Genomic DNA, 14,558 nt, shown 5'->3' on the forward strand with positions numbered 1-14,558 from the left:
CAATTTTCCAGCCCCTACTCAGTCACACCTGTGTTTTCGTACCATGTGCGTCTCAGCCTGAGGACGGCAGCAGATAGCAGTTCCCGAAACGTCGCTTGTTACTGTTTTGAAAAACTACTGTGTTTGTTTCGTCTTCTCGTTTTGTTGTGTTTTTGTCTCGTCTCCACTGTTGTGCTAAATTTTTTCTGGGGTTCAATATTATTGTGCTCGTTCTCTTTGTCCATTTTTCTTTTTTTTTTTTTTCCTTAGTTTGTTGACCATATTCCTGTTATGGAATATAATGTGGTGTATATATCCTGTTGACAACAGAAATGTTTTGCTTTTTTTTGTGTTTTTTGTCTTTTGGTTTTCTGTAGTTTTCTTCTACAGACATACATGTGCTTAGCAATGGCGTATGTCCAAAAGCTTACATCAAGTTATGCACTCACATTGCACAAATCTTTCAAAGATAATAATTTTGTGTAGTCTTAAACATATGGTGATAGGAAGAAGAGGAGGAGGCATGTAGTCCATAAAGTGAAGTCACTTTTGCCTATCTGCCGAGGCTATTCTGGCTATCATAACAAAAATGCCATTTCCAATGCTTTTCTTATGACAACGCCACTGTTTTGGTAGCCACGGTTTTTGACTTCAGCTAATAACACGACAATGATTCTACATGCCTACGCCTCTACTTCATACCTCCATGCTTAAACTCTAGTTAACGAAAAAAATAGTCAAAAATAGTGTGATGTGTTTTATAATGCAAATAATAATCTAATGATCACATTAATAGTTAAATTGTTTAAGAGATTTTCTAAGGGAATACAATTAAAATGATTTAGTCGCGTACAAAATTTCTTCTTGTTTGTGCAAGTTGTTTATTGAAAATTATATATTTAAACCAAGATTTTACAAAAAAAAAGTTAACTAGTTCATTAATGTTAAACAGGGATAAAATAATAATGGCACAATTTTTTATAAACAAATCACTACAAAAACTAAGATAGGCGACAGTCAAAATACAACTTTACACAATACATTTCAAAATTGATACATATAAATTAAAAATATCAATAACGTAAAATCGTTTTATATAAATGACAAAATTATTAATAACCCACCTCAATTACACGATGAAGCTAACAAACTATCTGTCTTATTATATTACTATATGTTATGCTTGAACGTCATAACTGTACAAATGAAACAGTAACACTAGGCATTGTGCACTGTACAACATATTTCCACCATGGACACGGTTAACTAAAACTTATCTTAGTATACCATCATGATTATGTGCTAGCTTTCTTCATTTTGTTTCATAGTTTCCTTTTTTCGTCTTCTGAATTTTTTGCTTTCATGTTCAGCTGTCTAACCCTAATGTAAGTTCTAGTTCTGACGAAACAGTGGATCACTTCTCGTGGCACTTTCCCATCAATTGCATTCACGATATCATTAGTGAGTGTTTCAAAAACATTAATACCCTTGCAAACATACCTGCCATGCATGGCAATAAATCTATCTTCCGAAATTTTGATGGCATTCATAAGTTCAGAACTCTGAATAAGAAGGCCACCGTATGAAAGGTAACTAATCCAGCTACTGCTATCTGATTCTAATGAAAGTGAACCAAGCTCAGGATACTTAGTTTTGAAACGAAATGCCACATTACCTGCTATGTATTTTAACCCTTAGCTTGAAGTTATATCCTCGCTTGGTAGTTCTACTTCAATCATGTCTGTAACCAGCGAATCAGTTGAAGTATTGACTCTGACTGTGTTCTGTAACTTGCAGGTTAAATTCATTTCTTTATGTAACAGTAATTGTGTCGGTTCCGGAACGTCAAAGTTCGTAATTCCAGCAGATGAATGTATTAAGCATGTCTCGTCAATTTTGTCTTCCGTGTTTGTTTTGGTAGAAAATACTGCTGCAGAGTGTTTACCCAGAATACAGTTTCGCACTCTATATTTGAAGTCCACTGGATTCAGATGATTATTCTGCTGTCCCATGCCTCTTATATAATAAAAAAAACATTCTAGGATGTCCTGATTCAGCTTAATTGTAGTCACATATCGAACATGTAAAAATTCATTTAAATAGTGAAATAAATCTTGCATGGATTTATTAAAAAAATTTATACCTTCTTGTAAAGGCAATTTATTCTTAACTCCTTTTGCCCTGATAATTTCCATGAGCTTTGTCATTTCATTTAAAACTTTGTCCTGCTGGTTTTTATGTGAGCCATAAGCATTATCAGGCTGTGATGAATTCATTACATCGAACCAGTCATTGAAAATTTTACAAAAATTCGCTGTGGCGGTGGAATCTCCTGTCCCTAAATTATTTTCCTTTAAGTAACCTAAAGCTTGAGGTTCGCTATTCGATAATAGCTGAACTGCTGTTTTAACTTTATGCCGGCCACTGCCTTTCACCTCTAAATGATGTTGTGTTAACTTAGGCGCTAATTTCAAATTGTGCACTGATTTCTCTAGCAGTTGCTCAAACAAATATTGTATCTACTTCCCCGCCACTATTTGTAACAAATTCCTTATCTAAAATGTGATTTCTTGCCAACTTCAGTAGGTGCGGAACATCTGCAAATACGAAAATTTTTGTAATGCTGTCACTGGGGTTCGAGAAACTAGTATTTTTAGTATTAATTCATAGCTGTTTCCATAACGCTCTGTTTCCTCCACCCATGTCGCTTACTATTGCTACAACCGGGAAACCACATTCTTGTACTTTACGTATAATTTATTTTAATATATGCTCGGACATGAACTGATTCATTTTCCCGCCGCAAAGACTTGAGCAAGCCACAGAGCAGCGAGGAAGTATCCGCAGTCGCTCTGCGCTCCCTTCCCAGCTCGGCGGGAGACGATGTTTCCACGTGACGTCACGAGCCTGGCTTAGGGAGGGGGAAAGATGCGCGCGCCTTTACCTTCTCTCTTTCCTAATACCATGATTATTGGTAAAGACAATGGCTGATTGTGTGAAAAATATTCAACCAATATTTCATTTAAACTTCTGGAAAATTTCATAACTTAAAAAATCTGCTATTCAAAAATGTTTCCAATAAACATTTAACATTGGTTCGATAAGTAACAGACACTACAATTTTAAATGATACATCTAATATAAATGTTTAAAACATTCCTCTTCTTTAGTACACGTGATTTATATCTGTGCTATAATACATTTGTAGTCCCTTCAACAATATTCTAATCTTGAAAGTTTGGCAGGTTGGCAGGCATGGTTGCTTTCTAATCTGTTCTGATTACCAAGCAATTGTCTAACCTTGACCATATCTGAAAGGTCTTTTTTATGGTAGCTTTCCAATCCATTCAACTTTCCACAGTCATTATACTTTAACACACTTTCCATTCTCCACATTAACATTTGATATACTTATTTTCCTGTTCAGTGTAAGGGAAAAATGCCAGCAATAAATCAGCACTGGCCATGGATATGTTAAATACATATTTAATTAATACCAGGATTCTAAAATGTGAATTAGTTGTTGAAAACATGATAATGGGTAATAGAACTTAAAATCATAACTGGGCACATTAAAGATACTGGTTCCATGGTTTGCCTTCATAAAAAAAAAAAAAAACTTTTTTGTCTAAAAAAATTTATAACACCCAAAACACCATAAACTGCATATATAATACATTGCAGTTTTTAGCAAAAGCTTTGCATTAACTAGAATAATTTTCAGGTCATCTGCACTTAAAAATAGGCAACAGAATTTTGACTAGCCAAATTACAATAAAAGTCATTTTTCAAAACATGAATCACAATCAAATAACTTTCACAAAATTAACTGCATTTGAATCTGTAACTTTTATAATTTATGTTTTCATTACAAAATGAGAGACTTTTGCAATAATTTTTCAAAGAACTGAAAAAAGGAACAAAAGTGAGGTATGTCGCTTATCACTGTGTTTGGATTCCATTAATTTCAATCAATGTGATTTTGCCTATTATACATATGTCCAAGGCTTTTACTGGATTGTTTAGAGAGATGCAATTTTCACAAATTAAACACCCAAAGTAAAAACTGTTTGAAATTCTGCAGAATGTGTTTTCTAAGAGTAGCAAAAAAAAAATTAGAGCTCAACAAATAGAGTATGAAGGTATTTATAGTATTTTTTTTTTGATAGCTTATGATGGCATGGGAAGTTAAAGTCAGCAATTTAACTTTTAATACCCGAGGTAACATTTTTAGTGCACAGTCCCAGAGGTGAGATCTGAGACCGCCAATGTATTCTGGTTCAAAAAAGCACACACATTTGTAATTTTAACTATCTAATAATGAATACTAAATATTTTCTTATTTATTCATGAATTTGAAATAATATTAAAACTGTATTTAAAGAAAACCACATTAAAAAGAATAAAAAAATAAATAAAATATTGGATAAAGCAAAATAGGCTACTTAATTTTTATTGTGGCCTAACTCATTTTAAACACATCTGCTTTAAAAAAATTATAAAACATGACATTTTTCAAAACAAAATTACAAATTACCAAGTTGACCATACTGTCAGCAAAATTTTGAAAAATATACATTAAATGTGGTTAAACATTTACAATGTCTAAATGATATTTTAAAACATTTCAATTTTATTGTAGTTTTCCATTCATAACACACCTAAAAATGTCTATCCTACTAATATATGTTGCAAAAATATTTTTTTGTGGTCTCTTGATTAGATATGAAAACTGATGAATAATCAGAAGACCAACTTTGGCATATAAAAACCATGTATGTCATTCATATTTATATAGTACGTTTTGGAGCTCTGTCTATCGAGTTTGGTTGTCGGCTTCAAAATTATTTGAGGCATTTCATCATCCTCTACCAAATTACACACAGTTTTAGGAGCTGCTTTAACACCAACATGTACATAAGCTTACAATATAAACATAAAATTGTGCTTCTGTGTTCATGTTCTAGATATAAATAGAGATTTGGTTCTTTTGTACCTATTTTTACCATAGTAATTTATAACAGAGTGCTCTCTTTATCATATGATGTGGAATGTTCACTTGTCATATTGTTAGTGACCATCTTTTACTGGTGTGGAAAAGTCCTGTGAATAGTAAAATCATCAAAGGAACCAGGATAACTACAGTATCCTTCATCAAATTTCTGAAGTCACAGACTTGTGATGGCTTCAAAGGCAGGATCATCTGTGCAAATTATTTTCTGCACACCACAGCCCCAATCCATGACATTTACCCCTATGTGCACTCTATGAGACTGCTTCAAAACTTTAACACAGTGGAACATGGCCTGCCAGACAGCTGTGGTGAAACAAGTAAAGGTCGTGAGTGGAAATTATAAGGAAGGAAGGTACATGGGGAAGGCTATAAGACATGAGTCAGGAAAATATGTGCTATAATAAGTTGCAGTCTCAGAGACCGCACTTGTCATTGCTCTAACGAACTGACAACTTAAATTACAGGATTGATTCTGTCCAATATAAGATATCCAAACTTATAAAACGGACAATTTCCCTTTTTTTCCCTTAAATATAAGTAAAATATGCAATGCATTTTCATGATATTTTATGTAGCTATATTATTTCCAGAGACAGCCAGTCTCCTCTGTGTGCGGGGGCACAGTGCCCCAGGTGTTTGCTAGACGATCGGGTGTCTCCATTTTTATACCCATTAGTCTCCTTCTGGAATGGCCTTTTAAGTGTTGCCTCATCAGGGTCGACATGACACAAGAAGCTCCCAAAACAATGTGTTTGTCTGACTATCTGTAGTTTGTGTAGGGCAGAGATGGAGAGGTCTAGAGTCGTGAAAATTGGTACGTGGATCCTCTATGTCCCTTTGAACCTCAAAGAGATGTTTTGAAATTCTTATTAGTTTTTTCTTTACTAATATTTTTTTATCAATTTTAGATCACATTTTTCTGATATCTCCATGGCAACTGCTCAGGGTGGTCACACAAAATCTCAAATGAAATTCCCAAACTTTTCCAGGTTTTCCCTGACCTTGACTTTGCAGTGTTGTAACAACCCAGATTACAGCCTTCCCCATCTGTGGAAGTTTCTGTTGCCATGCGCCATGATTGGCTGAAAGTTATGTCAGCGAGCCCAGGACACTGCTTGCACAAAGGGAAGGAAGGCTGTATATTAGTCATTGTCCGAGCACCGTGCCGGGCGGTCATTGTTCTAACACTGGGCCGAGCAGGCTGGGGTCCGGCGATGGCTCCGTGTTTTCTCCGTTCTGAATGTACAGTTTAATTTTTTTTTGTGTGTTCTGTTGTGCAGAATATATTGTGATTTTAACATGAATAAAAAAAAACAGGTAATACATCGAACATTGCGTATGAATTACTGCGTGACCTGCTACCAACCTGTATGTTCACTCATCACCTAATTTTGAGCTAGCCAGAGGTGGTGAGTGGTAACATGTTTTGCTACTATGCTTGTGAAATTTAATCAATTCATTTTATACTATGAGAATTCCACAAAAAAAATAGTAAATAAAGATTGAACTTAATTTTATTCAAAATAGGGCAACATAATTATCATGATATGTATCTAGTTGTTATTAATCATGTACAAAATTCAGAAAATAAAAACATTATTAGATTATGTATGAAAACACAATTGAATTATAGCATACAAATAAATACCAAAACAAGGAAAGCTACTTTTCCATAAAAATTACAATAAAAATTCAAATCATTATATAAGATGGCGTTTTGATACTACATGTAGTTTATCAGTAACTGACAATTTTAAAGAGTGGTTGTGTTAGGTTGAAACATTAAACAAGAACAATTTTTGTGAGTATGGTTGGTTAGGTCAAATGCAATAAAAATCTTAATAATAGTGTGAATGATTGTATAGGTTAGGTTACTTACTTTAGATACAATTTTAAATTATGTTAACTGTTGTTTAGTTTCAATAAAAACACTATAAATAGTAAGGATGTTTAGTTAATTTAAGTAAGCTATATTTTATAATGTTAATTCTTAACTAATTGCTCAAATAAATATTTTAAGATTTCTAATGTATCTAACCTAACTTAGCTGGCCATTCTCACAATATCATAGTATTTGTAATATGTAACCTAACCTCACCACTTGTTATCACCAACATATGCTTAGAGAATGATTGCAAAACATGTCAGGGATTAAAAACAGACTGTTTGGAGTTTTTAATTAATTTTTTCCTGAAAAGTAGCTCTCCATTAGAATTACATATGAAGCGGTATTGAATAAGCCTTGCATCCCTGATATTTATACCATAACCAAAAATATTTGTTATTTAGAATAAGCCTTGCACCAAACTTAATGAAAACATGTTCACCATTATGTGAGAGAAAATTGTTATGAATGAAAATTAATTACAGTACCAACTGAAACCATTTTATTTTCTTCAGATTAGCGCCATTAAGAGTTTAGCCATGAATCACCAAAATCAATGCTATGTTATAAACAAAATAAATCAGAAACTGCTGAAGAAGCAAACAACCAACTCTCTACTTTAAAAAACTTCATTATCACTATCGCTCGAAATCAAATATTTTTTTTCCTCCAGACTCATAAATATGACTTTCTTTGTATAGCATGATTTCCCATTTTTTCATCAATTTTAATCATTTTATGGTTTTTCAGCCATCATAGATAATTGCAATTATAACCCCTTGACAATCATTGCAGTGTCTTTCTCGCAAAAAACAGACTTTGTTACCAATTAACTCCCATTCATGTTTTTTAGGTTGCCAAGGTTGGCCACACTACTTAAGTTTGATACATATGTTTTTTAAAATAAATACATTTAATTTTTCAGAAAGCAAATATATTGTTTTTAATAATAATTTTTATTTTGGTTTAATTATACCTTAAATTTAATGTAATTCTTTAGTCTGAGTAGATGATTAATATTTAAATTTAACGAGAGATTTGGTTTGCTACTAATGTTTGTCGTCTCGCTTGCCCCTTAATAACTTAGGGTGTCTTCAAATACGAGCTGAGGACTGAGACCGAAGACAAATGAGTCGTTTGGGCGTTGGCGACTGCTGCAACGAGTGGAAGAGAGAACTCCTGGGCCAGGCGGTGTTACGCGCAGACACGCGAGCAATGACAGAGAACCGATGGTGATGACCAATCCAATGCAATGTTGAACAAGAGCATTCGTGTCGGCAACTGAACTTGGACACCGGAATGTAAAGCAAGACTGTTGATGCATTTTTTTGATATAATAGCCTCTGAGGGCAAAATAGATAGTTTCGCAAGATGGATATAATATTGGTGATATACGAACACTTTTGATTCGAGAATTAACTGTCTTTGATAAATGGTAAACTACGTAAAAGCAAGATGCAAATGATTAACATTTTTTCTGAAATAGTTAGCTGTAAATGAAAAATTTGTCTGCGTTAGTAAACTGCAGTGTGTGGAACTTAAGATGTCATGTGCCTATGAAATTACTAGGCACCCAATAGTTCAATACTATGAGTAAGATGCGCGTGAAGCAACAGGCGTTAACTCTGTAAAGGACTGGAACTAGGGAAATTATAATTTGGCACGTGGTTAAGAAACACAGATTTGTTCAGGTCTATCAACTTTGTTTAAAGTGATGCGCATCCATAGCCATTTGAAATATATTGGCAATATACATTTTTTTTATTTTTTATATATTCCTTTATAGCCTGTAATATAAAGCAAGAGTAATTTGAAGATACTAATTTTCATTATTGTGTATTTTTAATTTTTAAATTATTTGGAATGTTAGAATATATTGGTGTTTATGATTTTACCCACTCTCGCAGATGGGTACTGCATTTAGCATTATGGATATGATGGTGCAGTAGTTTACGAAAAAGATGGACAGAATTTGTAAATAACGTATTCTGTCAGGTATGTTTGTACTTTCGGCAGTCATGATCATTGGATAAATTTCACAAATAATGAATCAAATTGGAGTTATTTTTTAAAAAAGCTAAAATCTGCTGTGTTTTTATATTTCTTGTATAAATTACATTTGGCTCTCATAAAAGTAATTAGGAACTCGATTACCTTTGATATTAGATATTTGAGCATTAGTGTGATCTAACACACCGCGATTGGGGAGGGTAGTATACCCAGGACTCATGAAATCGAGTGTATTCTGGTTTTAAGCTTCACTAGTGTTTGACCCTCTCAGTAGTGTGTATGTGTGGAGGGAATTTTGTCAAACTTGACCTTGGAGGTAGAGGTCAAGATGGTGACAACTGTCAAACCACATGCAACATGCAAGATGTTCGTAGTTCATTAAGCAACAACAGGTTAACCAACCTTGGAGCTCGATGGAACTTGGTGCTATGCAGCTTTGCCATGCAGCTTTGTCTAGTTTTGAATAAGCAGTGCACCGTGCTTTTTCAACACACATTTTAAGAACAATTGTGCATGGATCATTCGGGTAAATATGCACACTTTTTTTTTTATTGATACAGATAAAATCACGTCTTTTATAACAAATGGCCATTCAAGAAACCATTAAGATGCAGAAACAAACTATCTCAAACATTTCTCTGAACCATAAAAAACATCCCTGACTTTCCCAGGTTTTCCCTGACCTGTTTTAAATTCCCTGACTTTTACCAGTCTATGGCCATCATGTGTATTGCATTGTTGATGATACTTGCTTTGTCTCCTAGCAACAGTTATTGCATTGTTGATGCTTTCTTCATCTCCTGGCAATGGCTGCCGCAATTTTGATGCCTCCATTCACTTTCATATCCTAATACAGCATTCCTGTAATTATTATCTTTGCCATCATACCCACACAGTATTGATCATTAAATAAATGTACATTTCAAGAACCTTGAAAGCCACCGAGTCAAAGATGAAATCTTTGGTTCTTTTACAAGTTGATTTTCAAAACTCAATTTAATTTTTTTTCCTTATATTCACGGTAGTGGCATATCCACGAGTAGGGGCATGTATAATGGGCAGAACGAGAGTATTCTGCCTGCAGACTGCCGTAGCGAAGCACGGGCACATCATCTAGTAATGTAAATATGTAACAAAGTTGATAGGTACCAATTCTTTTCCTGAAATGAAATACTATTCTAATCAACCAACCAACCAACCAGCTTCTTCATGTGAGTAAGAAAATATAGCATCAATAATATATATTTGTACACACAAAAGAAAGTACTGATAAATATTTACATTCAACAAAAGTGTTTTCAACCTCAATTAAAGACTTAGAATATGATTTGCCAAACTCTAAATGCTTGTCCAAAAATTAAGAATTACTTAGAAGTATTTGATTGTAAAATTTGGTTTATGAAACACAATTGACATTTCACTTGTGAATGATTGGATATTGCTTGTATTTTTGAATTTCACTTACAACTACTGAAACGAAGTTTTATGCAGCAGAGCCCCAGATTGTTCCAGTTAATAAGGGTAAAATGTTTTTACTTTTGTTTTTCAAACACCATCACCAGGTGTTTTTCAGGAAAGTGATGCAAAGAGAAGTAAGCACATGAAGTTGAGACATTGGGGCTGGTGTTTCCCTTTCGATGATTTATTTTATGTCATAACAGTACCACATTGGTAAAAGCCAGACCCCTCAATTGTGTAATGGCATGCAAAAATTAATTCAAGTATGCCATGAGAATATAATTGTAGAGCTGTATGGTTTCAGTTTCTTATAATGACAGCAGTAGTTTTACACATGTCCCAATTTATGTGCAGGTTTGCATTATTTGATAAGTGGGTCATTCCATGTCAACAAATAGGTTTTGCCACACCACTTCTAATTTATATAAAACTTGGTAGGACAGATGCACCAATATTCTAAACTCAAAAATAATTTTTTATAATATTTTTAAAAAATTTACTTTCTTTTATATGGCCTACTGTTTGCAGCATGGACCAGCACAAAATGACATTTCATTGTTATATTTTAAAATCTGCAGAAAGTTTATTTGAATTAGGAACAATGTCCGTTAGGGCTCATTTGAAAGCTTAAGAAATATACTTTTTTTTTCTACAGAACTGAATGAGTGAACAGCTATTACCTACACCATTTTATAATTCATATATTAAACAAATCTGTATTATTCAATTATTAAATATAAAATGGACTTAACTGTTTTAATAGTTGGTATTGCTTGCTTTCTGGCTTCCACTTAGACTGTTAGGTGACCTAACCCTTTGAGCAAATGCAAATGCATTTGAAAAAACATGAATTCATCTCAAATGTATGACATAACACCTTGAATACGCTATTCAGCACCTTCGCAGAGTTTGTGGAGCAAGGCATTTAGAAATAATATTACTTTTAACCAAAACTCTAAGGGAAATTGTTAACTCAAACAATGAGAAACTGTAAAAATCAAATTAAAAACCAATAACTATATAAAAATAAATTCCGATAAGCCACATTAAAGTTAGTTTACACATGTAAAAAACACTTTATTAATTAATTATTTAAAACTGTTCAAAAAAGACAGGCTAATATAATTTCCTAAACTATGATAAAAATTACTTTAAAAGTATATGTGTGTACAACTGAGTTTAATTACACTGAAAAGAAGCAAATTTGTACACACATGCTTTGACAAATTTATCTTCCTAATATATGAGATGGTTCAATGCAACAGGACATGGAAAAAAAAACTGATCAAAAGATACAAGCCTAAAGCCGAGACCACATAGAAAGCTACACTATGTTTGCGGTGTTCGCTATGTTCACTGCGCCAGGTAATCAGATAGGATAGTCTAGTTCACGATGTTGAAGAGACGCATGCCATGGGATTCGAGTGATGATTCCGACGATGATATTATTCTGCTGGCTCTCACAATATGTGAACATAAAAAGAAATGGGTTCATGATTTTAATATAAAAACAACAGAATTTGAAGAACTTCATCATTTGATGAAGCAGTTGCTAGTTGACTTGACTATTTAAAGCACACTACTGAAAGAAATTGAACTACATAAAAAGCAAATGCAAAAGAACAGCACAATTACATTTTTTTTATCTGCGTAAGCGCGAAGTCAGCGACGTTTTAGAAAAATAGCCAACAACCAAACACATGGTGAAGTTGCCAAAATAGTGAACACAGCTTTGTGTGGCCAGTGACACCTGAGATGCAGCTGGTTATATTTTACTTGCGTAGCGAACATCGCAAACATAGCGAGCATAGCACCCTGTGTGGCCGTAGCTTAAGCGTGTCTCCAAAGCACATAAATTTTTTAAAATTAAAACAAACAGATTGGCAGATCGAAAATATTTCTGAACGGCCTCTTAGCAATCACCATAAACATCACAATATCACAAAACATCAAAGGACATACCGACTCATTGTCTAAGTCATCAATCGGCGGTGCAGCACACCTGCCTAAATCTTTAGATAGAACCCCGTAAACTTTAGTTTTCTTAAGTGCACGGCGTCGCAACGTGGTCCTAGGAACTTTGAAGACCTGCGAGGCCTTCAACCAGCCCATTTTGTTCTCTTTTACAGCTTTAATAGCTTGCAGCATAGCTTCCTCATTCCAAGAGAGCCTGCTGGTCCTCCGTTTGTATTTCGATACCATTCTGTTCAAAAAAATACTTCATTTTAGTTCCAATCTGAATTAAACTGGTTCATCACTGCACCATACATTCCGAAATCAGGCAAACAATCATGCAGTCTACATCATTCCTACGACAAATTAAAATCAAACAATACTCCTATGTACCTAAAATGAGAATTTTTTAGGACATGCAATCAAGTAGTGGCAATATTTATTTTATTTCCACAATTCCACTAAAAGTCAGTTCTACCAAACCACACTACTGAAATTTCACTAAAAGTATAACTACACCTTTAAAGAGGTTTGAGATGAAGACTACTTAGCAAACACTCTTCAAGCGTAAAATTATTGCCAGCTCCCAAAATTAAGTAAGCAAGAACATTCTTATCTCTTTTCACAGATAAAGCATTTGTCAAATAATATTTTCTTTTAAATACGTTGAATTTGGGCAGTGGTCAGAGAAACTAAAAAATATATATGGCCTATGATTCAACTGTGTTAAATAAATTTCTTCCAAAAACCACTACGTGAACACTGTTAAGGATGTCCAAACGTTTCCTTGCCAAAATTTCAGACTTCCCCAACCTAAGAAAATTACTAATTTAATCATACTGCTCTACATACAGCACTCAGTGATATAAATATAAATTACTGGCAGAAAACCCAGCATCTAACACCCCTAAAGTTATGATCCTCTCAGGGCAATGTGTTTCCTAATAGGAATCAATTTTCATAAACTTAAAATTAAAAAAAAATTAAAAAATACATTAAAAATTATTAATAAAAGCAAATATTTTGCAACACAAGAGTGAAGGATGTAAAAGGTTGGCATAGCCTTGTTTATGACATGATAGAGTAAAACTATTTCTCTTTAATTATTGTTACTGATGTACGCATCCTTTTCAAGTATTAAAAAAGGTTTCTCAGACTTTTGCAGGACATTTTCAACTTCTGTGATTATTCCTGTAACCAAAATCTACACACTTCGCAATCTCACTACCCTTAAAAAAATAAAAAATAAAAATTATGAAATGTTGAGGAGACAAGCAGGAACCATTTATATCACAATTTCAGTGTCTTGCACTGTAAACTAATATAAACAATATCTTGCTAAGTAAATCTTGATGGTCTATAAAACATTAGTTTGGTTAATTTTAAAGCTAAAACTGATAAAGATGGAAACAACATCCTGTGAGAAAACATATCCTAAAAAAACTGCAGTACTACTGTAAAATATGCAAATAAAATAAAAATAAAACTGATAAAAATTATAGATTAATAATTTTAATGAGATTCTTACATACAGGAAATTTGTCATGTGGTTCGAAAAGTAACAAACCATACATTAGCATCTGTGTGGCCGACTCAATTTACGAATAAAATGCCAATCGCACAAGTTAAAACTATACGTAATAATCACCACACTTTATTTGCATTGTTCATGTGCAGTCACAGTGCTGTCATACTCATGTACTAGAGTAGAGGAACCTGGGGAGCCATGACCATAAGGGAGGTATGACCCACCATGAAATTTACAATGTCAGGGACATTTTTGTCCCATTGGTGTTATTTTGTTAAATTCCTATAGTAATGTTAGCCACCCTGAAGATATTTGGAAGGAAAACTTCCTGTAATAGTTGAACTGTGGTGTTAAGGCCATAGTTCACGATTTTTGCGAATTGGCATGTCATTTGATCAAAAACTGAGCCAGCATGATTTAAGTTATAGAGATATCGTATGATATATCTTAAAGAGGAATGTTCAGCCTATTTTTAGGAATATTGTTAAATGCATTAATGTATTTACATAATTTAATAACAATTTTTGAAATCAGACCTTTTTAAAGCTTCGGCACCATCAGAAATAGTACGTCTCTACGTGCAATAAAAATAAACGAGTATTGAATTTTATGTCCAATAAATCGTCAGTCATTTGGGCATCAACTTGTCTAAACATACTTACTGATAATTTGATATTTTCTTTTAAATTTAATTTTTTGATGTTTGATATGAAAATTTTCTAGTAAAAATA

General features: G+C 33.5%; 1 protein-coding gene across 12 annotated transcripts in view; it reads right to left on the reverse strand.

The window, feature by feature from the left end:
* The window catches only part of LOC134530981 (zinc finger and BTB domain-containing protein 40-like), a 121,384-nt gene that overhangs the window by 70,441 nt on the left and 36,385 nt on the right, over nucleotides 1-14,558 (reverse strand). For 3 of the 12 annotated variants that reach the window (XM_063366375.1, XM_063366374.1, XM_063366372.1), the window contains exon 2: nucleotides 12,309-12,549. The exons of the other annotated variants lie outside the window; for them this stretch is intronic. In XM_063366375.1, coding sequence (XP_063222445.1) covers nucleotides 12,309-12,548 — 240 coding nt within the window. In that variant the 5' untranslated portion in view covers nucleotide 12,549. The remainder of the gene's footprint in view (nucleotides 1-12,308; nucleotides 12,550-14,558) is intronic. 12 annotated transcript variants of the gene reach the window in all.

This window comes from Bacillus rossius, chromosome 3, assembly GCF_032445375.1.
Source record: "Bacillus rossius redtenbacheri isolate Brsri chromosome 3, Brsri_v3, whole genome shotgun sequence".
In the NCBI taxonomy this organism is placed as follows: Eukaryota; Metazoa; Arthropoda; class Insecta; order Phasmatodea; family Bacillidae; genus Bacillus; species Bacillus rossius.